The sequence below is a fragment of the Leucopleurus acutus genome (genome assembly GCF_964270905.1).
Source record: "Leucopleurus acutus genome assembly, chromosome: 10".
NCBI lineage: Eukaryota > Metazoa > Chordata > Mammalia > Artiodactyla > Delphinidae > Leucopleurus > Leucopleurus acutus.
The window spans coordinates 71,624,006-71,651,928 of record NC_139153.1 but is presented as its reverse complement, the minus strand read 5'-3'; the positions used below and the strand labels follow the sequence as shown (position 1 = coordinate 71,651,928).

Here is a 27,923-nt window from a genome sequence, read left to right as displayed (position 1 = left end):
GCTCCCCCTGGCGGCCCGGGACGCAGATTTCCGTGGCCGCAGAGGACTTGGGGAGAACCAGGCCCCCGAGAAAGAGAAGCGATGCTCACCTGGTTGGTTCGGGCTGAGCACCCGCCCCAGCTTATGCTGCCCCTTCGGCTTTGTCGGGCCCGGGGGGGCCTTACCCTGCTGTGGCGACCCTAGCTTCTCCCGCCGCGCACCGTAGGATGGAGAGGGGACGTATCTGGAAGCAGCCCCCCAACCCTGCTCAACTCACTAGTGAATACTTTGCTAGGCGGGTTTCTGACACCCCTGCCCCCTTTTTTTTTTCTCTTGGTGTTCAGTGATCCTATACGACAGAGGCCTGGCGCGCGGCCGCCGCAGGGGAGCGTGGCTGACGGGAGCCATGTGGCTGCGAGGGCGGGGGACTCGGCTGGGATTCCCCGGGTGGCGGGTCGGCACTGGGGATCGAGCCGAGGGCTCTGGGGGCGGGGGCTAGTTCGGGGCGCCGAGGACTGCGGGCCCGGGTCCTGGCCCGGTGGGGGGCGCCGGGGAAGGCGGGCGCGGGCCGGGCGCGCCGCCGGCGGGGTCAGGGGCGAAGGGGCAGGCGGAGGGCAGCGCGCGGGGAGCCGGCGCTGCGTCTCGGGTTACGCGGCCCGGCCCTCCCACCCGCAGCTCGGGCGCGGGGGCCCGGGCGGACTCGGGCCGTCCCCCGCTGTTTGCATTTCTCTGGCAGGCGGCGGAGCTTGGGTTGAAAGGAATCGCCTCCATTTGGAACGTTGTTTATTTTTCTTAACTAGCCAGCGCCGACAGACGACCCCGAAAGCACGGCGGCCGGACCCGGCCGAGCCCTCGCTGGGAAGGGGGTCAGGACCGCAGGCGGCCCGACGAGGGGGGCTCTGCGAGCCCCCGCCCGGGGAGTGCGCCCGGGTGCCCTCGCGGCCGGATTGGGGGAAGGGTCGCGGTAGAGCAGAGAACGACTTTCTTCCATGTAGGAAAACCTACTTTATCCTGTCGCAGTTACCTTAGCTTTGACCTTGCTCGAGGCGGGGCGGCGAAGTGGTTAAGCTTTCCGGCTTGGGCGTCCCGCCGCCTTGGATTTCAATTCCGCTGCCTCCTTTTTTTTTTTAACCTCCGTGACCTTGAGCAAGCCGTCTTTGTGCCTCAGTTTCCTCAGTTTTTAAATGGGTATAACGTAGTGCTTAGCTCTTCGCGTTGTTGTAAGGACTAAATGAGCTCCTTCACATAAACCCTTAGCGCTGGGCCTGGAACTTGCCAGGAGCTCAGGAGACGTTAGCCCCTCTCGTCGGGGCTGCGGATGGTTGTTGGTTCTCTGGCCACGCGAGGGTGAGTGGGGTGGGGGCCGCCAGCAAATGTGCGGCCCACCGGGAAGAGGCTCGAGCTGGAGGCCCACGGCTCTCAAGCCCCGGGAGAGGTGCGGGCTAGGGAGAGTTCTGAGCGTTTTGACATGAAATGAATAAAATGCAAATGATATTCCAAGACAGATGCTAATGAGGATCTATGCTTTGAACGTCCACAGCCCCGGCAGTGCCCAGAACAGTGGCGGAGCTGGTGTGAACTCAGAGATGGACAGGGTCCAGAAGCCCGGGGCCCGTGTGTGTGTGTGTGTGTGTGTGTGTGTGTGTGTGTGTGTGTGTGTGTGTGTGTGTGTGTGTGTGTGTGTGTGTGTGTGTGTGTGTGTGTGTGTGTGTGTGTGTGTGTGTGTGTGTGTTGTCGGCGCGCGCCTGCTCCGGAATGTGCGTAGCCGGCTCCGGGTGTGCTCGCGCCGTCATGAAAATGAGGTCAGGGAAGGTCGTTCCACTCTGCAGCATAAATCAAGGAGGAAAGGAGAATGGATGTGAGAGACAGTCCCTGGAGACCGCCCCGAGAGAGGCTGAGCGAGGGAAGCGGGAGGGGGAAAAGTTCTGCGGAGAATGGGCAAGAAGCGGGCCCAGGCGCTCGCCCTCCCCGCGCTTCCCGCCCGGCGGGTCCCTTCGCCGAGCAGCGGCGCCCCAGACTCAGGCGAGAAAGTGCCTTTAACCCCCGCATCCTCCTCCGCAGGCTCCCAACACCTTTCTCTCCTTTCCCCCAACCCCCTAATTTAAATGGTCCTCATCTAAGCGCCCTTTGTGTGGACGGTGAAGCGCCTTACGCCCAGCCTCCTCAGGAGCAGATTAGTGCTCCCGCGCACACGCCAATTGCACTCGCAATCGCACACTTGTTACTCCCGCGCACAACCTCCGGGGCTCCCGGGGACGCCCTGCGGGGATCGGAATCCAACGTCCCGGAGCGGGCTGCTCTCCGCTGTCCTCGTGCCGCGCGACTCCGGCCCCGCGTCCTTTCTCCACGCAGCCCGCCTCCCCGGTCTCGCTGACACTCACTACCACCGTCCTCCAGCCCCTCTGGCTCTCCGTTTTCCACCAGCCCCTGGGGGAGCGCGATGCTCCAGGCCGGTGTTTCCCTGCGCGCTGTCCTGTGACCCCAACCGGGAATCTCCGGAGCCTCGGTCTGTCCCGGGCCGGAACCGAGGCGCAAGTCCCGGGCAACCTGGCTCTCAGGGAAAGGGGGACCAGTGTGGGGCAGTTCGGTATGGGGGAGGGGGGGAGGGGGTTAGCTCTCCCTTCTTTCTTCAAGCTCCAGGCCCAGAGGGCTGAAAGTGGGGCAGGGCACAGTGCAGAAGGACCGCAGCCCGAAGCGCCCCTGTGGACCCCGGAGCGCTTTGCTCTCCGCTGGCACAATGGGTACCCGCCGCTCCAAGAACGCGAAGAGAGCAAGAAGGAGGATGGACTGGACGGCACGCACAGTCGGAGCTTTGGGCCTGCATCAGATTTATTTCCCACTGCATTCTTTTTATGAAAATAACAACAATGATGTCTAAAGCCTGTACGGTAGGCACAAAATCGGCACACAATAATATATATTGAATTAAATTTACATTGAGCTGTCAACCATCATGATTCTTCCTGAGCCTCCACATTTTGTAGATTAATTCATTAAGTCATGCATTCATTCAACAAATATTTAGTGAGCTCCTACTAAGTGACAGAGAAACAGAATGCCAAGAGCCTGGCCCTCCCGGCACTTACATTCTCCTGGGACAGAAAGACAGTAAAAAACTCAGACACATAATACGACTGGGTGTTAGGCTGGGTAGCCCTGTGTGCTGTGAAGGAAGGATTAAGGTGGGTTAGAGAGGGCCTCTCTGGGGAGAAGACAGAGACCTGAATGAAGTCAGGAAATGAGCCATGCAAACTTCTGGAGGGAGAGGGTCCAGGCAGAGGTACCTGCCAGTGCCGAGATGGAGAGTTGGAAAGTGCCTGGGGTGCAGCCTGACAGGGAGGGGAGAGGAAGGAAGTGAGATGGAAGGTCAGGCCTGGCTTTGTAGGTCTTGGAGGGGAGTTTGGGATTATATATACTTGGTGTGATTGGGAAGCCACTTGAGAAGTTTTTTAAAAAAGGACTGACACAACTTGTGTTTTATAAAGTTATAAGCAAAGACAGAATTTAACTACCTTGTCCATGGTTTCCAGGTTTGTGAGTTTCTTGACCCAGACCTCCAGCTTTGTCTCAGTCCGACATGTCAGAGATGCATGCCTAGGCGAGACTGCCCCAGAAGGAGCCCAGGAGACATCTTGAACGGTACTCCGTTCCTCCCACCCATACTTTTAGGAAGGTATCCAGAGTGGGGCAGTGGGTAGGGTCTCTAAATCTGCCAGCCCGGGAATCTGGGCTGTGGGCGAGGACTCCCGGGCCTCCGGCTTGAGGATTCCCGGCTCCCCACCCCACCTGTTGCCTCTGCTCTGCCTACCCTGGGCGTTTTCCGGGCTGTGGAGACTGCGAGGGCCACTCTGACGCGAGAAGGTAAGATCCGGTCTCTCCGCGACGCTCCAATTCCTCTGCTCCGGCTGCAGAAATCTTTCTCCCAGAGCGAGCGAGTCCGCCTTTGCGCACAGCCAGCACCGTGGTCCCACACCGCCTCCGGGTGGCCAACATGGGTACTGCAGCCGGCGTCGGTATAGGGTGCAGAACAGTAACCAGAGACCGCAGGGGGCGCCGGAACAGGCTTACTGATGGCCTACCAGGTGCCAGGTGTTGTGCAAGGCACTTCGCTTACTCTATTTAACCATCAGAGTAACCCCGGGAGAGAGACCTAGCATTTTCCTCACTCTACAGTTAAGGAAATTGAGGCCAAGAGAGGCAGTGTGCTTTGTCTGAGAACATACAGCTAGTAAATGGCAGAGTGATTTACTCACTTTTGCACTGTCTCTTGGTGCACATAGGGTGTGTGAGAAGAGGCAAATATTGGCCTCCATCCTAGGAAGCTCTCCCTCCCTTTGGCCTTGTAGAATCAGCTAGAAAATGTCTTTAGCAGGTGCACTGAGCTTCCAGATCCGTCCCTGGGAATGTCCCAAGGTATTTTCACCTTCTCCCTCCGAGCCCATTTCAGATGGGTCCATAGTCTGCAGGTTGAGATCAGTTCAGGCACAGCTGCACAACTCCGTCTTGCTTGCTGCATGACTGAGTGGTGGTCAGGGTCTCTGTCCCCTCTCTGAGATTCAGGCTGGTCGAACACCCTTGTCCCTCACGGGGAAGAGCAAGGTGCACTGAGTGGGGAGTTCTTGAACCTTAGATAGCACGATGGAAGGGAAGGCAGAGGTTGACCACACTGAGCCCACTCAGTGCTCCTTTTCTATCTTGAGTCCCGAGGTCGGGAGATCTCTGATTGGCATTGGGGGTCCCTCTTATCAGGCCCTGGGACTGCTCAGGCTGGTTTTGCACCTGCAACCTGTGGGGAGAGGACGCCTGGGCAGAGAGAGGCTGCCGCTCCAGCGCGGACGTGGGCGCCGTTCTCCGTCCTCTGCTGCCCCCTGGTGGTCTAGGATATGGCTGCCGCCTCCAGCCTCCTGCCCACCCAGCGGAACAACCTTCTCGTCTTCTCACCTTCCTTGCCTGGACAAACAAAGGCTCCTTCCCAGAAGCCAAAGGTATGCTGGGAGAGAGATGTGAAATTTCTGGGAAGGTTAGTCTGCACAACATCCTCGAGCTGTGTCCACATAACACCAGGATTATTACCCCCAACAAATGTTTAAGAAGAGGCTACGGTGCACTACCCTCACAGGGCTCACAGTTTAACAGAGAAGACAGACCCCAAATGACTCCTACAATCTTTATTATTATTAATTTTTTTAGCTTTTAACTTTATTTATTTATTAAAACAATTCTTTTTGGGGGGGGGCACGCTGTGTGGCATGTGGGATCTTAGATCCCTGACCAGGGATTGAACCTGTGCTCCCTGCAGTGGAAGCGGGGAGTCTTAACCACTGGACCGCTAGCTAAGTCCCAGCTTTTAACTTTTTTTTTTAACATCTTTATTGGGGTACAATTGCTTTACAATGTTGTGTTAGTTTCCGCTGTATAACAAAGTGAATCAGCTATATGCGCATATATATCCCCATATCCCCTCCCTCTTGCATCTCCCTCCCACCCTCCGTATCCTACCCCTCTAGGTGGTCACAAAGCACTGAGCTGATACCACACGGAAGATGAGCCTCCAGAGAGGACACTGAGACTTCCTGCCACCAGGAGACTAAGCCAGGACCAGACACACACAGCCTTCCACTGCTGTCTTGGGGCAGGGGGAGGGGTGGAGGGAGCAAGGCTGCTGGGACCTCTGACGTCCTCACAATCCACTCACTTCAACAGTCATGAAAATATTGCCATCTTATTTTACCCAAGTGCATTTTATTGTAAAAATATTCCAACAATGCAGAACACGGAGTAAAATGTGAAAGTTCCCCTTCACACACACCCCCACCCCTACCCAGACTTAACTCCTGTTAGCATCGTGAGGCAATCCTTACACACTCTCCCGTTTTTACGGACACACACACAGTATCTATGGATATAGATTTACCTTCATTTTAACTCATATTAATGAGGTACTATGACTATATGTGTCACTCAGCAGCTTGACTTTTTTTTGCACCTAAATGTTTTGGTGAGCTGATCTATGTACATCAGTACACACAGATCTGCCTCATTCTTTCCAACCTGTTGCACAGTGCCCTGTACTAGTGAGGAAACATCACTTACTTAGCTCCTTTCCTTGTCATGGTCAGTTCATTTATTTCTCAGTTTCATTATTATGTAAAATGTTGTGACACATAGCCTTTTATTTCCCTCGCTGTGCACATGTGACTATGTTCTCTCATGTAGACCCCACGAATGATTGAATTGTTTGCAGGAAGGGGATGCCCGTTTAATAGTTGATAAATCTGGACAAATTGATCTCCTAAAAGGATGCGCTAATTTATATGTCCGCCAACAGCTTTTGAGACTGCCCATTTTCTCACAACCTTATCACCACTGGAAATGACCAATCTTTCAAATTCTTATTAATTTAATGGGTGCAAAAATGATCCCCTCTCTCAATTGTTTTAATTTGCATTTTCCTATTTACTAATAAAATTGACCCTGTCTTCTGTATAACTTTTCCATGGGTGTTTTTTGGATTGCAATTTCTGTCCTTTTTTTTTAAAAAATTTCTGTCCTTTTCTGTTTCTTCTGTAGAGTTGTTGCCCTACTTATAAAGTAATTCAGACCAGTAAATTTGCAGATCTAATTGGCTTTATTCAGGGGTTCATGAATTGTCAGCATTCCATCCAGAAGGGCACTCCAAGGAGTTGCACAGAATGGAAGGTCGTTATACGAAGAAGGGTGGGGGGCAAGGGAGCTGTTAGCAAAAGAAAATAAAGTATTATCTTAAGTCCTGGACATCTTTTTTGGGGGGAGGGGAGAAAGGGTTTTATCATGCAGACGGCCTCTTCTTCCTCTGAGGGATTAGCTCATTAGTGCTGACCAGAACATTCCAGACTGGCTGACTGTTCCTGGGGGAGGTTGAGACTGCAATTAGGTACTACGTCTAGGTTAGTTGTCATGGCCTTTAGCACAAGTGGTGCCGATTTGGGCCTGTGGTTTTTCTCTTTAACACCCTTTACTTACTGATTTTATGAGCTCCTTATACATTCTGTATATTTTTTGTTTTTGTTTTTTTTAAGATTTATTTATTTATTTATTTAGGCTGCACCAGGTCTTCGATGTGGCATGCGGGATCTTTTAGTTGCGGCATGCAGACTCTTAATTGCAGCAGGCATGTGGGATCTAGTTCCCCGACCAGGGATCGAACCCGGGCCTCCTGCATTGCGAGTGCAGAGTCTTACCCACTGGACCACCAGGGAAGTCCCCGGATATTTATTTTTTGTATAACATATATTAATTTTCTATCCTGTCACTTTTTAAAGACAGTGTTTATAGCATCTTTTGTCATACGTAAGAATTGGTTTTCTAAGTAGAAAATCTGTAAAGCTTTTCCTCCCTGGCTTCTGTGTGGGGAGCTGTTTGCATGGAGGGGCCAGTCCTCTGTGGAAAGGGTGAGGGGCATTCCTCCTGGAAGCCTGATGCAAGCGGAGACCCATTTCCTCAGGGAAGGACTTCACTAGGGACACCGTGGGCGATTGTGAAATTTTAGCAGCTGCAGGGAGCCCTGTGTTTCCCACCAGTGCGCCTGAGCTCGCCTCTCGGAGCCAGTTAGGGTGACAGTGAAGCCAGACCTGGGCTGAGTGTGGGGAGGACATAGTCTTGCTGTATACCTGGGCCCAGGGACTGGCAGGTCACAGTGATTTGCTGAGACTCCCTCCTTTACCCCGTGAACAAAGAACAAAGAACTTTGCTCGCCATCCAGTTCTGCAAGGGTTAAGTCATAACCCACTGCAGTGGCCCATGACTGTACCCTGAGAGGAATTCGGGGTGAAAAGCAGCATAAGGCACAATGAACTGTGGACAAACGGGCCCCTAGAGAGTTAGACGCGTATCCCAGGAAGAACTCCAACCACCCCAGATTCTTGCATCTTCCCGTTCACAGGAAAGCACTAAAATCGTTAACTCAAAATATCCGTTCTTTGTGATAAGCAGTGATCTTTTACCAAGATGTAAGCTTGACTGCACATACACCCTGGCCCCAAAAGTCACATATAAACTGGCTTCTCCTCTTCCTTCTTCGGAGCAGTCTCCTCAGGGCTGCTGAGCAGCTGTCTCTCGGGCTATAGTCCTCAGTAAGTGTCCCTGAATAAAACTTAAACTCACGACTCTTATGTTGTGTGTTTTTCTTTAAGTTCAACAGCCCTTCTTCTGGGGGTAGGCATGGCCCTGCCCAGAGAAACCTGTCCCATTCCCTCGGGCTTGGGTGTCTCTCCCCAGGAGCTACATGGCCTCAGGTCCAGAGGGCCCTCAGACTGGGGGAGGGGAGTGGCGTCCCATGTGCCACACTGAAACACACCTCCTGGCTGGCCCGCCGGCCGCAGGGCCGCATCTCTCTGGCCCACCCCTTCCATCTCCTACCATCTCTCCCACCCTCCCCCTCAACCCCTCATCTGAAGTCAAGGGCACGTGCAGGCCAGGTGGAGGTGGTGGTAGCAGAAGGGGTCCTCCCAGCCAATCCGCCCCTGCCTTGAGCCCTTGGGTGGGGTTGGAGGGTCTGAGGAATGATGTGGTCCCTGGGGAAGGGGCCTGATTCACCAGGGCTCCCCCAGCACCTTTGAGAAGAAAGAATTGAGAAGGATAAAGGCCTCCTTAAGAAAGTGGGAGGCCTGGGGTGATGGGCTCTAAGGGCCCAGGAGAGAAAGGAAACAGAGCCAGGAGAAGCCCCTGTCCCCCAGGTGCACAGAACATCTCTGGGCCCTTAGAGACCTCAGCTCTGCCCGCCCTACCCCACCCCATGGCAGCCACAGGAAACTGTTGTGCTCTTGGCTCTCCTTGCCCAGCTACCCCTCCCCCCATTCAGGTGGGGCAGGGGTGGGGTGGGCAGGCAGGGGAGGAGTTGAGAAGTCCCCGGAGGACACTGTGGTCATCTCAACACTTTCTACATGGTGTCTCTCATTTCCTGGGTTCTGGTTTTATCCCCCCCACCCCCCAAAAGTTGGGCTAAAGACAGTTGACAAGGTCAGAGCATCATTTGGATCCTGACCACTGTCCTAAGCCCCTTGGACCTCAGAGGCCTCACGCTCAGGTCTAACTGGTGGGTCAGTGATGTGTTTCCACCCTGGGATGTTTTGTGGGTACTGGAGGGGAGAAAAGAAAAGAGCTGGGAGCAAAGGAGGGGGGGCGTGCCGAGCAGGGGTCCCCAGGGGGGCTGGGGCTGGCTCAGGAGGAAGTCTGGGAGGAGGGGAGAGGCAGCCTGGGTGCTGGGGGTACCACTGAACCTCAGCTACCCCGCCAGAGGACATGAGGTTGGTGAAACGCTGCTTGAAAAAATAAGTAGACGAAAGAATCTAACCTACTTTCCTTTAACGAATCTGAGGATTTTTAGAATCAGGAAAACATTGGTGTTTATATGTAATTTACAAAGAAAAGAGCAGAAAACCAGAAAACCTAGTGAGGTGGGTGCAATTCGAGGTGTGGCCATTGCGGACAGCAGCCGACCAGTGCCGGGCTCGGGGCCTCACTGAAACGGGGCACGTTGCTAGGACTGTGGCTGTGATGGCGGCAGCATTTACTGTCATCATCTGTTGATACCAGGTGGGACTCCCCAGCTGTGCCAGTCATTGGGCCTGTCCAGGGGGCACAGATGAGGCTGGAATCCCACGAGGTGCTGCCTGAGTAACCCCCTAAGAAGGGGATGCAGTTTTCTAATCAGCAGGCCCAGAGAGGTGCCTTTTTGTAACCTCCCCACAGGAAGGGGGGACCATTTGTCTTATTTCCAGAGAGGAGCACGATGTGCCTGCCGTTGGCACTGTCATCGGAGCTCAGGGCCCAGATATGCCACTCTGTTTCTTTATTTTTAACTCACTGTATTTTTTATGAGGAAGTATTTAAAAATAAATTGCAGATATCCTGACATTTCACCTTTAAATAATTCAGTAGGCATCTCTAAAAAAAGAGCTTCTTGCTACATAGGAAATTAATATTATCACAGCCAATGCAATTAAAAATCATTTCTTAATAGCCTGCGTTCACTAGTCCATATTCAGATTTCCCCAGTAAATTCAGCACTTTAACTTTGAGCAGGAACCCATCTGCCTGAGACCTCTGGCTTCTCCAGAATCCCCTGCCTGGGACCTGGAGCAGAACCTGGTCCCCAGAGGAGCCCAGAAAGAAGGCAGAGAACTGGAAAGAGGAAGTGAAAGACTGCGGTTTCTGAGGAAAAGACCCCAACCCTGGGAGCCCAAGGACACTAGCATATTGCCAGACTCTTAGAGGTGAGTGTCAATGGAATGGCGGCTTTGGCACCTTCCTGGGTGCCAACAGGAAACTGTTAAAAGAAAAAGACATATTACAATGTTTAAGAGTTTATTTGAACAAAAACAAATTTGAATTGGGCAGCATCCAATCTAGCAGATGAAGAAGAGCTCTGAGCTTTTCGTAAAATGAAAGACTTTTATAGGGGAATGGAAACAAAGAAGTTATACTGGCAAAAAAGCAGGTTGGTTATTGCAAAGTTGCTTTCCTTTAGGGGATGGCAGGGGTCTATCAGGCAGATAGCTTAACTAGGGGTGATCAGGTGATTCCTGATGGACTGGCTTAAGATTTCATTTCTGGGAGAGCTGAAACCGTAGATTAAGTTTTGGTTTGGTGACGTGGGGCTTAGCATAAGTGACTCCATTTTGGGTCTGTTGTCTTGTTTTAACAGAGCTCATGTGAAGTCATGGCTATTCTGACTCATCCTCATCCCCTCCATTTTCTAGAGAAAGAAACAGAGGTTCAGAGAGGGGCAGTGACCTACCCAAGCCCACACAGGGCGAAACGAACCCGGGTCTTGGTTCTAAGCCTTGTTTACCCTGGACCCCTCCACTCACTGGGCTTATGTGCAGAGCCCTTCCCCGCTTCCAACAGCACCCAAGGGGCTCCCAGGCTTCCGGCTGGCCCACAAGAGAACTGAAGATCTGAAAGGGTGATGATGGAAAAACAGAGGGCAAAGTGGAGAAGGTGGCCCCCTAGAGATCAAAGGTGGGCATACGGGGCAGAGTTTTAGAGCTTGAAGGAAATGTAGGAAAAAATATATATTCACATAATTTTATAATCTACAAGGCTTGTTCATTTGCACTGTTTATCTTAATCCGCACAACAGTGTGGAGGTAATATGTATCTCCCTACGGGTGAGGAAACAGGTCCAGAGAAGGTCAGTGACCTGCTGAAAGTGGCAGGTGGCTTTATTGGCGTCCGAGACTCCTGAGTTCCATCAGGATTTTCCATTGCGGCTCCCCCTGCAGTCAGAACAGTAAGCCAGGAGGGGGTCACGGGCTGCTGCAGAATGGCACACAGACGCAGAGGCAACCCCGTCCCCATCCAATCGTATATCAGGTTGGTGGCCCCAGCCTCCTGGTGAGGAGGAAGGCTGCCCCTGGCTGCTGCTGACCAGAAAGGGGTATCAGTGAGGATGCGTGTGCTCTGGGCCCAGGTTGGTCAGTTTCTCACCCTGATTCTTTCCTATGTCCCCTCTGCTATCCACAGAGAAGAGCAGCTGACTTCCTGTAGGTCTGCAAGTTCACCGTCTGCCCACACATTACCTGTCCCTCCAGCTGAGATCAGCTCTTTTGTCTCTGCTGTGTCACAGGCCAGTCCTCTCTCTGCTATACCTCACTCTCTCTAAAGCTCCGCATTTGTTCTGATGCTTCATGAATAGATGATCCTACTTAGTAATCCAAGTAGCTTGGCAATGTGGCTATTTTCAGTTCTGTTTCTAAGCAATGAGGAGATTGGAGGTAGAGACCATAAGAACGTAGACCAGGTTCACTTAGCCAGTAGGTGAGGAGGAAAGGGGTCCCTGTCACGTGGTGGCAAAAAGTTTGGAAGCACCGCCACCTGCAGTAATGTGGAAAGTGGAAAATGCACCTGATGAACTGGGTGGTATAGCTGCGATCTCCAGGCAAAGTGATGAGGGCACTGCCTCGTTTTTCTTGTGGCTTATTATGAAATGTGAGAGGAGAGAGAGAAACTACAGGCAGGGCTATTAAATGTGAAGGGAGCTGGGACTTGATGGCTTCGAAAATTCTCAGCCTCTCCAGACAGTAGATGTTGCGAAAATCAAATCCAGAGCACTCTTGGGAAAATATGGTCTAAAGATGAAACCAAGGGTATGATTGTAAAATCCTTTGTGAAGACCTCAGAAAGATCAAAGGTAGTGCCTCAGACCGAAGGCCCTTAATGAGTTTAAGGGCATGTGCCTCACAGATTCTTTCAATCAAACATGAGATCTTCTAAGAAGCTTAAAGACAGTATGGAGGTTTCTAAAAAACTAAAAATAAAACTGCCCTATGACCCAGCAATTCCACTCCTGGGTATATATCTCAAAAAAACAAAAACACTAATTCGAAAAGATACGTGCGCCCCAATGTTCATAGCAGCAGTATTTAGAATTGCCAAGATATGGAAGCAACCTAAGTGTCCATCAACAAATGGACAGATATATACATATATATACACATACATACAATGGGATACTACTCAGCCATAAAAAAGAATGAATTTTACCATTTGCAACATGGATGGACTTGGAGGGCATTAGGCTAAGTGAAATAAGTCAGACAGAGAAAGACAAATACTGTATAACATCACTTATATGTGGAATCTGAAAAACACAACAAACTAGTGAATATGACAAAAAAGCAAAGTCACAGATATAGAGAACAAACTAGTGGTTACCAGAGGGGAGAGGGAAGGGAGGAGGGGCAACATAGGGGTAGGGGAGTAAGAGGTACAAATTATTCTGTACAAAATAAGCTACAAGGATATTGCCCAACATAGGGAATATAGCCAATATTTTACAATAACTATAAATGGAGTATAACCTTTAAATATTGTGAATCACTATATTGTACACCTGTAACTTATATAATATTGTTCATCAACTATACTTCAATTAAAAAAAGAAAGAAAAGCACTATTCCTCAGCAGCAGAAGCCCAAGGTACAGAAGACGTCTTATCTTGAAGAGATTTGTGGGGGTGGCTTTTGTCTAATTGAGTGAATCCCAGTAAGATACACAGGCGACCCACACTTTTTTTTTTTTTTTTTTAGGAGAATAACATTCACAGAACACTGCCAGCTTGGACTGAAAGGCACGAGGGAGCATAACATTTAAAAAGGCCTTTGTGAAGATATACAGATTGCCAACAAACACATGAAAGAATGCTCAACGTCACTAATCATTAGAGAAATGCAAATCAAAACTCACACCAGTCAGAATGGCCATCATCAAAAAATCTACAAACAATAAATGCTGGAGAGGGTGTGGAGAAAAGGGAACCCTCTTGCACTGTTGGTGCGAATGTAAATTGATACAGCCACTGTGGAGAACAGTAGGGAGGTTCCTTAAAAAACTACAAATAGAACTACCATATGATCCAACAATCCCACTACTGGGCATATACCCTGAGAAAACCATAATTCAAAAAGAGTCATGTACCACAATGTTCATTGCAGCTCTATTTACAATAACCAGGACATGGAAGCAACTAAGTGTCCATCAGCAGATGAGTGGATAAAGAAGATGTGGCACATATATACAATGGAATATTACTCAGCCATAAAAAGAAACGGAATTGAGTTATTTGTAGTGAGGTGGAAGGACCTAGAGTCTGTCATACAGAGTGAAGTAAGTCAGAAAGAGAAAAACAAATACCATATGCTAACACATATATACGGCATCTAAAAAAAAATAATGGTTATGGGGCTCCCCTGGTGGCGCAGTGGTTGAGAGTCCGCCTGCTGATGCAGGGGACATGGGTTCGTGCCCCGGTCCGGGGAGATCCCACGTGCCGCGGAGCAGCTGGGCCCGTAAGCCATGGCCGCTGAGCCTGCGCGTCTGGAGCCTGTGCTCCGCAATGGGAGAGGCCCCAACAGTGAGAGGCCCGAGTACCACAAAAAAAAAAAAAAAAAAGATTCTCACACCCAGTGTCGGCGAGGGTGTGGGGAAGAACCTATTATCTATGTTTATAGTGGCATATAAGTTGTTCAGCATTTTTGAAGGTGAATAGGAAGGATCTATGAAGTTTAATGTGCATATTCTTTGGCTTGCCGTTTCTACTTCTGGGTCTTCATCCCTGAGAAATACACACACACACACACACACACACACACACACACACAGAAGGACCTGGACAAAGATGTTCATCACACATTGTTTCTAGTAATTGTGAGCCCCTGTCAAGGGTTTATCTAAACTCCCTGGTGGTCTTGCTGCCTGGACACCCATGTTGTTTGGCCAGGAGGCCTGTAGGGGCCTTAAACTGACGCCAGCCCCTCCTAGAAAGCAGTCCACAGAGTCACAAACAAACCTAAGTTCCCCATCTGACTTCCCTAATAGCCCTGTGGTCAAGAGCCTCCCTGCAGCCCTGGGCCTTCCCTGTACCAAAACCCCACTCATTTTGGTTCGGGCTCAGCCTAGGTGCCCCGAAGCACTCCATCCACAGACCCTAATAAAGGCTTGGGCCCCAAGGTCTGTGCTCTGCCTTGACCTCCCTGTGTGGCCCCTCGAGGCACCTGTGAGTGATAACTTCTCTATTTCAATTTCCCTTGTGGCCTTTTGTTGAACACTAACTCACTATCCAGCATCCTTAACAATTGTTAATTTAACAAAGTCACAGCAGCCCCATGAGGCAGTAATAAGATAACCTGTGGTGCACCTCTTCCATTTGGTACCACGGAGCAGTTCAGAAAGAATGGGGTTCACCTTAGATGTGAACATAGCTCCATCTCTAAACCTCGTGTTGGATTTAATGGTTGTTGCAGAATGGCATGGATAGTATAATCCCGTATCTGTAAAGTAGAATCAACTCAGACTGTATATTTATTTGCTCATGCAAGCCTGTAGCTGTAGAAACTCAGAAATTGTCTGGAAAGCTACACATTCATCAAACAATGGGGGTACCTTTTGAGGGAAGGAGCTTGGTTAGTGTTGGGGGAAGGAGTGGAGAAGGGAACTTTATCTGTTTACTACTGTGGTGCTTGTTTTTAAGAAAGAATCTTTATGTACATGGGGACTTCCCTGGTGGTGCAGTGGTTGAGGATCCACCTGCCAATGCAGGGGACATAGGTTCGATCCCTGGTCCAGGAAGATCCCACATGCCACAGAGCAAGTAAGCCCAGCCACCACAACTACTGAGCCTGCGCTCTAGAGTCTGTGCTCTAGAGCCTGTGAGCCACAACTACAGAGCCAGCGTGCTGCAACGACTGAAGCCCGCGCACCTAGAGCCCATGCTCTGCAACAAGAGAAGCCACTGCAATGAGAAGCCCGTGCACTGCAACGAAGAGTAGCCCCCGCTGGCTGCAACTAGAGAAAGCCCACGCGCGGCAAAGAAGACCCAACGCAGCCAAAAAAAAAAAAAAAAAAGGGACCTTTATGTACATAATTTCATATGTCGCTGTGTAATGAAGATAATGTTTTACATGTTATATTGTGTTATATTTTAAATGGTAAAGGAGGTGGGATGGGGAAAATGGGCATTTGCAGAGGACCCAGGAGCCTGTGCTCCCGGAGGCCAGTGCAGGAGGGGTGGGTGGTGACAGCCCCAGGGCAGGACACCCCGCCGAGGTGAGAGGCTTGTCTGAAAGTCCAAGAAGAAGGTATAAATTGAACAAAAGCACAGGAGAACCAGTGAGAACACAGTGCTCAGGAGATAGCCAGCAGAGAGGGGCTTTAGACAAACTTGAGACCAGGAAGTGTCATGGAGACTGGAGCCCTTGATGACCAGAAGAGGGGCTGGTGAAGGGCATGGTCAGTAGTGATGGGGTTCAGGGCAGGCCACCCCAAAATATGCCACTTTGGTATGATCATTTGAATGAAAGTTACTTGGGAAACAGCTGGTACAAGAAGAACACTCTGACTGGCCTTTGTCTCCCTGAAAGTAGGAAATTAATCTCCCATGTGAAGGTACCCTCCCTGTAGCAGGAGGATAGGAAGCATGCTATTGCTAGAGACAGGGAGTTCAAGGCTGAGAAAGCTGTAGAAACAAACTTTGTTACTTCTTCATTATTTGCAACCTCAAGCCCAAACCCCTTTGTTTTGTCAGACCTTCACAACTAATTGTTTCTTTGTCTAAAAGGTATAAAAGCTGCCTGCTTTGGTCGCTTCTTTGAACCTCATGTCTTTGGAGTTCCCATACGTATGAAATCAAATTTGATTGTTTTCTCTTGTTGATCTGGCTTCTGTCAATTTAATTATTAGATCAGCCAAAAAGAACCTATAGGCCCTGCCCCAGGCCCTGGGGAATCTTTCCAAGTAACTTGAAGAGCCTCTGACTTGAGCCTGGCCTTGTCCCGAGTCCTCAGGTGCGTCCTGTGCTGTCCAGGTATCCTGAGTGAGAGGAGATGACAGCGGGGGCATGGGGGGCACAAGGTCCACAATCTGGGACCAGAGGGGACAGTGCCCCTCAGCAGATGGCAGCCTGAGAGAGAGAGAGAGGGAAGAGTGAGGAGTGAAAGCCTGAGCTGGCGTTAAGCTAACCATGCCAGAGTGACAGTCCCTTATTCTGCCTGTGCCAGGCTTGTCTTGGTGGTTTCACAGACAAGGAACTCACGTGCTTGTTGGAGTCAAAGTCACGGGCAATTTTGGTTTTCTAAATGACTGCTCAGGGTTCCCCATGCAAATGGTTTAAACCCTTGCAATGGTCAAGATGGAAAAATTTTAAAAAAACCAAATAAAATTATCTAATTAAAGAAAAAACCCCTTCAAGTACTTGTATGTTCCTCTGTCGTAGAATATTGGAAAACTTTGATAAATATGCAATTTGAATCAATTGTGTTAGAGCTTCAGGTCTGTCCCAATTTGTGTCAAACTTCAAAACTGCTTTCAAATACTCAGTTTCCTTAAGGAAATCTTTTTCAGTTTCTAGAATCCTTTTTCCGGTCTTCCCAGTTTCTGGAATCCTTGCTGCGTTGCCCAGGTCTTATCTCCTTCCACCTGGTTGACAGCAAGAGTCACCCAACTGGACTCCATCCCTGCAGTGTGGGCTGTACCTCCTGTACCTGGTCTCCGGAGGTCACAGAATTAATGGTGAGCTTTAGAAGGAGCATGGAGGAGTGGAAAGAGCCCTGACTCAGTCTGATCGTGTGTGTGTGTGTGTGTGTGTGTGTGTGTGTGTGTGTGTGTGTGTAGAGGTATTGAGAAGATCTGGTCCTGAGCCCACTCCTCTGTGGGGGACCAGAGCAGAGGGCCCCAGGCAGGAAGACTCCAGGAAAAAAACATCTAAGGGAAGGCCACTGGAAGTCTAGCCAGAGCTATGGACCTCACGGACTTGATGGGAGAGAAAGTGTAATATTCCTATTTTACAGACAGGGAAATTGAGTCCCCTCTGTCCCTGCAGCCTTACTAAGAGGGAGGAGCGGCAGGTGGAGCTGCCTTTCCTCAGCCCTCCTGGGACTGCTGTGGTCTCAGCTTCTCCCAGATTCCTCTTGTGTCCTGAATCTTGGGGTTGGAGGAAGAAGTTACAGGTACTCCCTAGGTCAACAGAGTGGGTATGGCGGCCATCCTGGGCTGTTTCCTCTAACAGGGCCACAGACTATGCCACTCCTGGCAGTGACCCTGAGTGCCCCATTTCCCAGGCACCTCCCAGAACCCAGTTCCCACAGAGCCACCTGCCCCCAGCTCCTCCTGTGAAGAGGAGACGGACCTCAGGATTGGGGACAGAGACTGATCTGGGGCATTCTCTCTCTGCAGCCTCCATTCACAGAGATCACACTGAGCTTCCAACAAAGGCCCAGATATTCAGCAGAGTCTGCACCCATGGGGGCTCTGAGACCTCGGCTCTGCATGAAGGATGCTCACCCCATTGACACCGGTGGGGAGACCACAGCTCAGAGAAATGGTGACTCCACCTTCCAAGCGCTCACTGTCTGTGGTGGAGGGAGGACCCCTTGTCACACAGCAAAGAGCAAGTCGGAAGGACAGAGGGCCACAGGGAGTAGGGTGTGGGGAGAAGTTGATCTTGGGACCCTGCTGGGAGGAGGGAAACGAGGGATCGGTGGGAAGCTGCGGCGCTGTTCACACACACACACACACACACACGCACACGCACGCGCACGCGCACGCACACACACACACACACACACACACACACACGATGGCTGTCGTAGCGCGCTTTGGCCAGCAGGGGGCGGGGCAGCCCGTCCATCACGCCAAGTGCACCCCAGGCTCCCTGGCGCTCCCCTGCTCTGCTGCAGACCAGCCCTGGCTGAGCTCACTGTCCGGCCCGGGGAGGTACCGGCATCAGAAGGAGCTCTGAGCTCGGAAGCCTGGGCCCTGGTGATGCCACTAATTCACTGGGAAACCTTAAGAGAATCAACGAGACTCCTCGTGCCTCAGTTTCCTCACCGTGAAAGGGGATAGTGACAACCGCTTCACAAGGATTTTGTGGAAATCAGATTAGATCAGTGGTAAAATAGATAGCTAGTGGGAAGCAGCCGAATAGCACAGGGAGATCAGCTCGGTGCTTTGTGACCACCTAGAGGGGTGGGATAGGCAGGGTGGGAGGGAGGGAGATGCAAGAGGGAAGAAATATGGGGACATGTATATGTATAACTGATTCACTTTGTTATAAAGCAGAAACTACTAACACACCATTGTAAAGCAATTATACTCCAATAAAGATGTTTAAAAAAACAAAAAACAAAACAGAACAAAAAGAAAAACAAAAAACACTGATGCCTGGTTCCCACCCCACTGGGATCATTTCATTGGTCTGGGTCTGGTGTGGGCATTGGCATCTTCTCATACCGCCTAGGTGATTCTAAGGTGAAGATAAGTTTGGGAATTCCAGAGTTAGATACTCAGGTGACCAGGCTTTGGAAACTCTAAGTTGAAAGTTTGTTTTTAACTCTTTCTCCTAAGGTCCCTTTTTTTACTACCTTATTTTCATAAAATTCAAATTCCATCTTCTCTCTCTTTTTATCTTCATAGCTCCTGCATAACCTCTCGAAATGGAAAATGTAGATTTTCCTAACAATCTGAACTCAAATTACTCAACTATGCACTCCTACCACCTATGATGTAAATAAACCTGTGATGTAAAGACACATGAAATCATTAGTTAGCCTGAGCCGAGGGCTTGTTTCCTAGGCTCCTGGGTGGTGTGGGCAGTGCAGGGCCAGATAGTTGTGAAATACCAGTTCTCTTCCCAGGAAGGTGAGTATAAGAACAAAAACCGGGGTAAAGAAGTGGTTCCAGGTCATTGTTCCAGGTTAGTCACCAGCTGCAGGCCCCAGGAAATGGCTCAGAACTCTCCATATTTTATCTCGGACAACCCTGCTGCTGAGGAAGATGACAGACTCCAGTGGGAAGGAGAGACTTCAAGGAATGAAAAGGGACCTGGGCCAGGAAGAGGGTCTGATGGAGGAGAAGGCATGGAACAGGGAGTGAATGAACTTCACATCCTGAATTCCCCCCTCCTTCCCCTGCTCAAAAATAAACAAATGAGGGGCTTCCCTGGTGGCGCAGTGGTTGGGAGTCCGCCTGCCGAGGCAGGGGACACGGGTTCGTGCCCCGGTCCAGGAAGATCCCACATGCTGCGGAGTGGCTGGGCCCGTGAGCCATGGCCGCTGAGCCAGCGCGTCCAGAACCTGTGCTCCACAACGGGAGAGGCCACAACAGTGAGAGGCCCGCGTACCGCAAAAAAACAAAAAATACCAAAAAACCCCCCAAAAAACCCCAAAACAAATGAGACCTAATGAAACTTAAAAGCTTTTGCAAAGCAAAGATAACTACAAACAAGACAAAAAGACAACCCTCAGAATGTGAGAAAATATTTGCAAATGAAACAACAGACAAAGGATTATTTCCAAAATATACAAACAGCCCATGGAGCTCAATATCAAAAAAACAAACAGTCCAGTTAAAAAATGGGCAGAAGACCTAAATAGACATTTCACCAAGGAAGACATACAGATGGCTAAAAGGCACATGAAAAGATGCTCAACATCACTAATTATTAGAGAAATGCAAATCAAAACTACAATGAGGTATCACCTCATGCTGGTCAGAATGGCCATTATCAAAATATCTAGAAAAAATGAAGGCTGGAAAGGGTGTGGCGAAGAAGGAACCCTCCTGCACTGTTGGTGGGAATGTAAATTGATACAGCCACTATGGAGAACAGTATGGAGGTTCCTTAAAAAACTAAAAATAGAACTACCATAGGACCCAGCAATCTCACTACTGGGCATATACCCTGAGAAAACCATAATTCAAAAAGAGACATGTACCACAATGTTCATTGCAGCACTATTTACCAGTCAGGACATGGAACCAACCTAAATGTCCATTGACAGATGAATGGATAAAGAAGATGTGGCACATATATACAATGGAATATTACTCAGCCATAAAAAGAAACGAAATTGGGTCATTTGTAGAGACGTGGATGAATCTAGAGACTGTCATACAGAGTGAAGTAAGTCAGAAAGAGAAAAACAAATATCGTATATTAACGCATATACGTGGAACCTAGAAAGATGGTACAGATGAACCAGTTTGCAGGGCAGAAACTGAGACACAGATGTAGAGAACAAACGTATGGACATCAAGGGGGGAAAGCAGCGGGGGGTAGGGGTGTGATGAATTGGGAGATTGGGATTGACATGTATACACTAATATGTATAAAATGGATAACTAATAAGAACCTGCTGTATAGAAAAATAAATAAAATAAAATTCATGAGCAGTCAAAAAAAAAAAAAAGGCACTAATCCCATTCCTGAGGGCAGAGCCCTCATGACCTAATCATCTCCCAAAGACCCTCCACCTCCTAATACCATCACCTTGGAGGTTAGGATTTCAACATATGGATTTTGGGGGGACACATTCAGGTTAATAATAGCAGCAATAGTTGTAGGTAGTGGTAGCCTGACCTTGGTAGTGGTAGGTAGTTGGACCCAGCATCACTGTCTAGCCCATTATTTGGTATTCCATGGAGGAAGGTATCCCAGGCCTGGGTGGATATACTGTAGTCTCTCAGTAAAGTTATAGAGCGCTGCTGTGTCCTGCTGAAAACACAGACCTGGATCTTCTTACTGCCATCCTACTTGGTCCTCCCATCAGCAAGGCTCCATTGGACCAGACCAGAAAGTCATTCCAATTCTAGGTTCAACATCCAAGAGCGTGATTAAAACTTTTGTCCCTGTAATCCAAGGGTTCTCAGCCTCGGCACTATTGACATTTTGGGTGGGATAAATTTTTGTCATGGCGGCCGTCCTGTGCATTGCAGGATGTTTACCAGCATCCCTGGCCTCTACCCATTCGATGCCATTAGCACCCCCCTGCTCCCAGTTATAACAACAGAAAATGTCTCCAAGCATTGCCCAATGTCCGCAGGGGGAAAATTGTCCCCAGTAGAGGACCACTGCTGTGACTCCTTGACATCCCATTATATTTAGAACTATTTTGGATGCAAGCAACATAAACCCAACTAAAGTAAAAATAGGAGGGGGGATTTCTTGGCTCAGGCAACTGGGAAGTATGAGGGGTGCTGGTTTGGAGCACAGCTGAGTTCCTGCCTCAGATAATGTTGCCAGGTCTCTCTCTGTCTTTCTCTCTCTCTTTTTCCCTTTCTTTCTTTGCCTCTGCTTGGCCTCATTCTCAGGCAGACTATTTCCTCACAGTGGAAATGTAGCAAATGAAGTTTCACATTCCACTGACCACTCAACACAGCCAGAAAGAGCTTTCTTCTCAATAGCTGCAGCAGTCTCAGGGAGGATTCTGATTGGCCCAGCCTCAGTCATGTGCTCATTTCTAGGCCAATCAGCATGGCCAGGATGATGAGCTTCTTTGATTGGCTAAACCTGTGTCTGTGTGTCCATCCTGGAGAATAGGGTCAGCCCCATCAGTAAAGCTACATAGGATGAGAAGGATGAGCACCCTGAGAAAGAGGTGCTCTGCTACCCAAGGAAGGGAGAGGGGAGAACCACACAGCCAGACATCAATGCCCACCATGTCCTTGAGATGGCTTCCTCACCATTTTTCCAATAGTCTCTTGAACTGATCTCTCTCCCCTGACTTAGATGAAGTTCCTCTAGCTGTTCAGTGGAATCACTCTCTGCTAGTAGCATGTCTTCACATCCACTCTGCACCCTGCACATCCTTCTCTATAATCTTTCCCTCCCATCATGCCCCTGTTACTCATGGTCTTAGCATGCAACCCAAGCTCTGTCTTTATTCAGGCAATTTCTTCCTCTCAAAAACAAACATTTATAAAAGTTGATTTGCACAAACCATATGCAGTCTAGCTCTTGTAGTAGAAAAAAAAAAACTCCATAAAACTACTCACAGTGATAAGATCTGGGGTCTAGTGCTAACTTGCAGGGAAAGTTGCATCTTCTCCGGACACCTTGAGGATCTTGTCTGAAAATTGGGTGAATGAACAAGTAAAAGAGGTGGCTCCTCTTTCTTTTTTCCAAAGAGAGAAAAGCTATTCCTCACAGAGCCTAACTCTAATTCTCTACTTACAGAAATCCAAACTGCATCGGAACTACCCGAGGAAAAGTGTACCCTAGCAGAGGAGCAGACCTTGAAAGTGGATGGTCCCATCACCCACGACACGGACTCCAACAGCCGGAAGGCTTGGCAGAGTCTGAAAGATAAAGGGGAGGTCCAGACGCTGGCAATCACAGAGAGAGTCTCGGGGGAGTTTAGTCAAGTCCAGGTGGGGAGGTACTTCCTAAAAGATGTCCCCAGTGAGAGCATGCTGCACGTCCGAATGACCAACCTTCGAGTGGAGGACACAGGACTGTACCGATGTGTGATCTACCAGCCTCCCAAGGACCCCATCATCCTGTTCTACCCTGTCCACCTGGTGGACCAAGAGTGAGTAACCTGGGGGTGGGGAGAGCCAGGACGGGTGGGGGTGGAGCAGTGGTGGTAGCACGAACGGGGCTGTGGCTCAGGATTCCTAGAAGCCTGTGCTCCCCCAGAAGCTCCTTGTCTCTCATTTGAGGTCCTTGAGAGACATTTGGTCCAACAGTAAGAAGGGGTTTCTTTGTATGGGATTCTTCTTGGGGAGTAGAGCCTAACGTGCTATGCTGTTGTAGGAAGTGGGTGAAAGGTGAGCGGTGGACTTCGGACAATTTAGTCTCATTCTTCAGGTCTTTATGTAGTAGTCAATTCCTTGGGAAGCCTCTGTGAGTCCCCTCCCCCTCCTAAGGATGCATCTGAGGGCCCTCCTGTGTGCTTCCAAAGCAGTTCTCCCCAGACCTTACTGTGGGCATGAATCACCTGGGGATCTTATTTCAAATGCAGACCCCAATGCAATAGGTCTTGGGTGGGACCTAGATTCTGCATTTCTGATCTCTTTGATAGACAGCACTATTTCACTGGATTAAGTAGTGGCCAGTTTCCTTATCTGTCTCCCCTATTCATATCTGAGATCCTTGAGGGCAAGACCTGAGCCTTGTTCGGCTCTATATCCCTAGCAGCTAATGAAGTGCCTGGCACACAGTAGGGCCTCCGTACATGTTGATCGGATGAATTAAGGAAAGCAGATTAGAGGGAGGCAGGTTCAAATTCCTAGCACCTGTGGAATTCTAAGCCGAAGGAAGACAAGATACATATGCAATATATTAATAAAGATAACTTGTAAAGCAATATGCCACAGGTACAGGTGAGTGCAAGGCAGAGAGAATGGTATAAAGTAATCAGGGAATTATTCTTGAAGAAGGTGGGGGCATATGGATTGGTGAAGAATAGTAGGAAAGTGCATTTCTAAGGACATGAATAGCTTGGAAATTCCTTCCTTGTTCCCTATCCCCCTCCCTCCGTCTTTCCCACTCTTCTTCCCTTCTTCCCTCTCTCCTTCTCTCTCTCTCTTCCTTCTTTCCTTTTCATTGTCTCTGACCCAGACAGATGCCACACTATTTCTTTAATTTTAGCAAAAGGAAACCTTGCTTCATGAATGGCCATGTTCATTTCCCTCCTGAGTTCCATTTACCCTACCACTCATCCATCCATTTGTCCAACCACCCAATGTGCCTTCTTACGGATCCTTCGGGTACCCCTGCCTCAGGTGAGAATCCTACCCAGAACTTTGCTCAGATTCCCACCCTTCCTCCTATCACCACCAAGTACTGAAGCAAACTCCATCCCAGCCCCAGGACTGTGACCAACCCCTCCCCATGTCAGCTACCAGCGTCTCCTCTCCTGGCCTCAAAGTCACCCCCCCACAAATGTGACAGATGTCACCAGGTATGGTTTCCAGGTCTCTGGGCCCCTGGTTTGGACACCAAGCCCTTTGATTCCCAGTCCATGTGCTGAGAGTGAGGGATGGGAAGGGTGCAGCAAGGCAGGGGTGGACTTGAGTCACCTCAGTTTGGTGGACCTTCCCAGGGGAGGAAGGAGGTCAGGCTGGAGTGAGGAGGCAATGGTGAGGCTGCCACTCTCCCCATGGTTCCCCTCTGTTTTGCTTCTTGCACACCAGAGGAGTAAGTGAGGAAAATGGCATCTTTGCTGAATTCCAGTGGCTCAGCCAACCCCTGATGGTGTAGTGGAAAAAGAGATCCTGGATTCTAATGTCAGTCAGACCGAGTGAAAGTGTAACTCTGGGCCAGTCAGGAGCCCTCTCTGGCTTCAGTTTCCTTGTCTCTGCAGTAGGGTGGGGTGGAGCTCGAAAAACCAGAGCTGGAAGTGACAATCTAGCCAAACAGCTCTGAGCAGCTGCTACATGTTAAGATTTCCTGGACTGTTAGCTTTGGCTTTTTTTTTTTTTTCAATACTGATGCATGTGACCTACTGCAGACCAACAGAATTAGAATTTCTGGAGGTGGGGCTGGTCTTAGTATTTTTTCTGAGATCTTCAGGAGACATTTTTAATGTGCAGGCAAAGCTAAGAATCACTACCTTTGCATGCACACCCCTCCATACAGCTTATTATTAAATGTTGATTTATGTTAGAACATATTTATCATTAAATATTGAATGAACAGAGAAAGAAATATTCTTCCATAGTCCCACTAATCTATCATATCTTTTTTTCTCCGTCTTCTAGTTTTTATTCATGCTTATACATATTTTAACATAGCAATAATTCTAATTATACACATTTTCATTATTTTTCTGTGCTAAAACTGTTCTCCAATGTTGCTACCTAGTCTTTGTAATTAGAATTTCAGCATACTTTTTTATCAATAGAAAGCCATATATAATCATTTGCCTTAGACATTAGATTATTTTAGACATTGAGATTATTTTCATTTTTTGTAGCACTGATAACTCTGAGATGAACATATATTTGCAGATGTCTTTTTCTTTTTTCTTTTTAAAAATATTTATTTATTTATTTTGGCTGCACCGTGTCTTCGTTGCGACATGTGGGATCTTTAGTTGCAGCACATGGGACCTTTAGTTGTGGTATGAGGACTTCTCAGCTGCAGTATGCAAACTCTTTGTTGCGGCAAGCATGCAGGATCTAGTTCCCTGACCAGGGATCGAATCCGGGTCCCCTGCATTGGGAGCTCGGAGTCTTACCCACTGGACCACCAGGGAAGTCCCCTCTTTTTCTTCTTTTAAATTGTTTATTCAAAAGAAATTCCCTTAAGAGAATTTGAACATTTATATTGTTCTGTATACATATTGCCAAATGGTTTTCCAAATATTGGAAACAATTTGCAGTGGGATCTCTAATGCATAAGGGAAGCAGCATCACTGCAGGCTTGTCTACAGGGATTTGGTATTTAAAAAATATACCTGTCAAAACAGATGTGAGCTGGGACCTGCTTTAATCTCTCTATTACTGTGGACTCTGAGCTCCATAGCGTAGAGGCAGCACCCTTTCCTCCTTATGTTGTGCCTAAGTGCCTGCTACCTAGAAGGTGCTCATTAAATCTTGAAAATAAATCATCTAGTGAGAGTCACTGTTTTTCTTTTTTCACTAATTTTCCAGCATGTAAATTGAGAGCGCAAACCTTCGCCCACATTCCTACTAAAGGCTGCATCTCCTTCATCTATTTATCTGTTAATTAACAGGAACCATTCTATGAGTCATATCCCAGTCAGGAAAGCAGAAGCCACTGAGCTGTTTGAAAAAGAGAGAATTTAGTGGAGGGAGCCGTTTGTCCAGGTGATGGAAGAGCTGAGACACCAATCAGGGGATGGAGGGTGTGGTGCCCCTGAGGAAGCCACTGTCTCCCTGTCTTAGGAGGGTTCTGCTGAGGCAGGCCATGGGGAAATTCTTGTGCAAATGGTTTAGGAAGTGATCTCAGGTAAAGCCATTCGGGAAGTGGGACCGGGGAGGGAAGGAAACCTAGCAAATGGTGTCAGAACCAAGGCGAGTCACACAGGAAGAACCTTTGTTCAGTCCTGCAGGGGGTTCTGGGGACCACGGGAGTTGTCTGTATGTGGGGGGCTGGGGAGCTGGAGTGTTTGTACTCCCAGAACTCAGTGAGGGGCCATCCCAGAGGCACAGGAATTCCCAGGCACTGTGGCTGGGGTAGAAGTGGGATGGGGTGGGATGGAGTGCGGGTGTCTGGCCACCTGCGTGCAACCTCAGAAAGGGATGCAGTTCTGGCCTTCGAGAGTGGACACGTTCTAGGAGCTCCGTGCAAGAAAATGTTCAAGGGCTGGGAGGGGATAAGGCAGGGCACCGGCAAGAGAGACTTGGAGAGGATGGAGTTAGCGGGGCTGGGACCTTCAGGCAGCAGGGCTGGAACCGGGCACAGGCTGGCAACGCAGAGGGCACAGCTGCAAGCTTGAGGGTCCAGAGAGGCGCTGCCTTCCAGGCCGTGCCCCAGTCCCCAGCCAGCGCTGCCAGCGGCTGAACTTGGCTGGGCTGCCTCAGACATCTAGTTCCCGGAGATGCAAGGCAATGCCGCAGGCTGGGGGTGGATTTTAGCGCAAAAGGACCTTTGCTGCTTTCTATCGCCATTCTGTCATTTCTCCCTTTGCTGGTTTGCACATTCAGTTTTAAGTTTTGCATAGGCAAATGTGTTGATTTTTGAATTATTTTGTGTTGATATTTTGAATTGCTTTTATTCCTTAATTGTGCTTGATTCTATTTCCTGGTTACTTCTCTATTTTTTCCACTTATTTTAATCTTAATCCATGGGGGGGGGTGTTACTTTACTTTATGGTATAAATTATAGAACAAATGCCTTTTTCTTCATCTTGTTATCCAGATACCACAAGACTATTTACTAGACAATTCTTGCTTACTTACTGGGCTACCAATTTCCTTAGATGCTAAATTCTTAGATACCCTTAGATCTATATCTGGACTTCTATTTGTTGCCCTGCTGCCGATTTCTCTTTTGGACCCTGTGTCTCTATAGATTAATTGTGCTCAAACCTATTTCCACATCTGCTGAGTCTAGATAGGCCAAGTTTCCTCACTCATTTGCATCTCTTTCTTATGGTACCTACTGACGTTTACCCAGGACTTTTAGAATCATGTTGCTAAAGTCTATAAAAATTCATGATGGGATTTTTCTCAGTTTATAGATGAGGAAACTGAGGCCAAAGAGGTGAGGTGACTCTCCCAGGAAGTAGGTCCTGATGCTGAGAATGGAAACCAGGTTTCCTTGCTCTGGGAGCCCTCGCTCTCTCTGCTGCATCACAGCAGGAAGGAGCCTCGTCAGCCTGCCCTTTCTCCCTGATGCCTCTCTGGACATGGACCCTATGCTCTCTACTAAGTATATTTCTCATCAGTAGTTTTAAGCAATGGAACAAGCTAAATGCACAGGACAATCCCAGTTAGTATGGGGAAAGGAAGGATGAGAGCAGATGAACTAAGGGGCGTGAAGGACTTTTGCACACGCTCAAGTGTGCAACAGCATGCGTGCCAACAGCAGCACTGAATCTCCTCTCTTCCCCAGGGCCCCTGGGACCAGCACTGTCATTCCCGTGGCACGTGGACTCCTGAGTAAGAGCCTGGTCTTCATTGCTCTGTTTGCTGTCACGCAGAGGTCATTTGCATCCTAG

At 49.1% G+C, this 27,923-nt stretch overlaps 1 protein-coding gene across 1 annotated transcript; it reads left to right on the top strand.

Annotated features, from left to right (window-relative positions):
• Positions 1 to 1,913: 1,913 nt before the first annotated feature.
• TREM1 (triggering receptor expressed on myeloid cells 1) lies at positions 1,914 to 27,923 on the top strand (the record flags this gene model as incomplete). The annotated part of the gene is given in 9 exon segments (XM_082848407.1): positions 1,914 to 2,001; positions 2,404 to 2,510; positions 2,614 to 2,782; positions 3,891 to 3,992; positions 22,469 to 22,823; positions 23,048 to 23,061; positions 24,135 to 24,169; positions 24,172 to 24,197; positions 27,818 to 27,923. Coding segments are annotated over 9 exon segments (1,002 nt in total).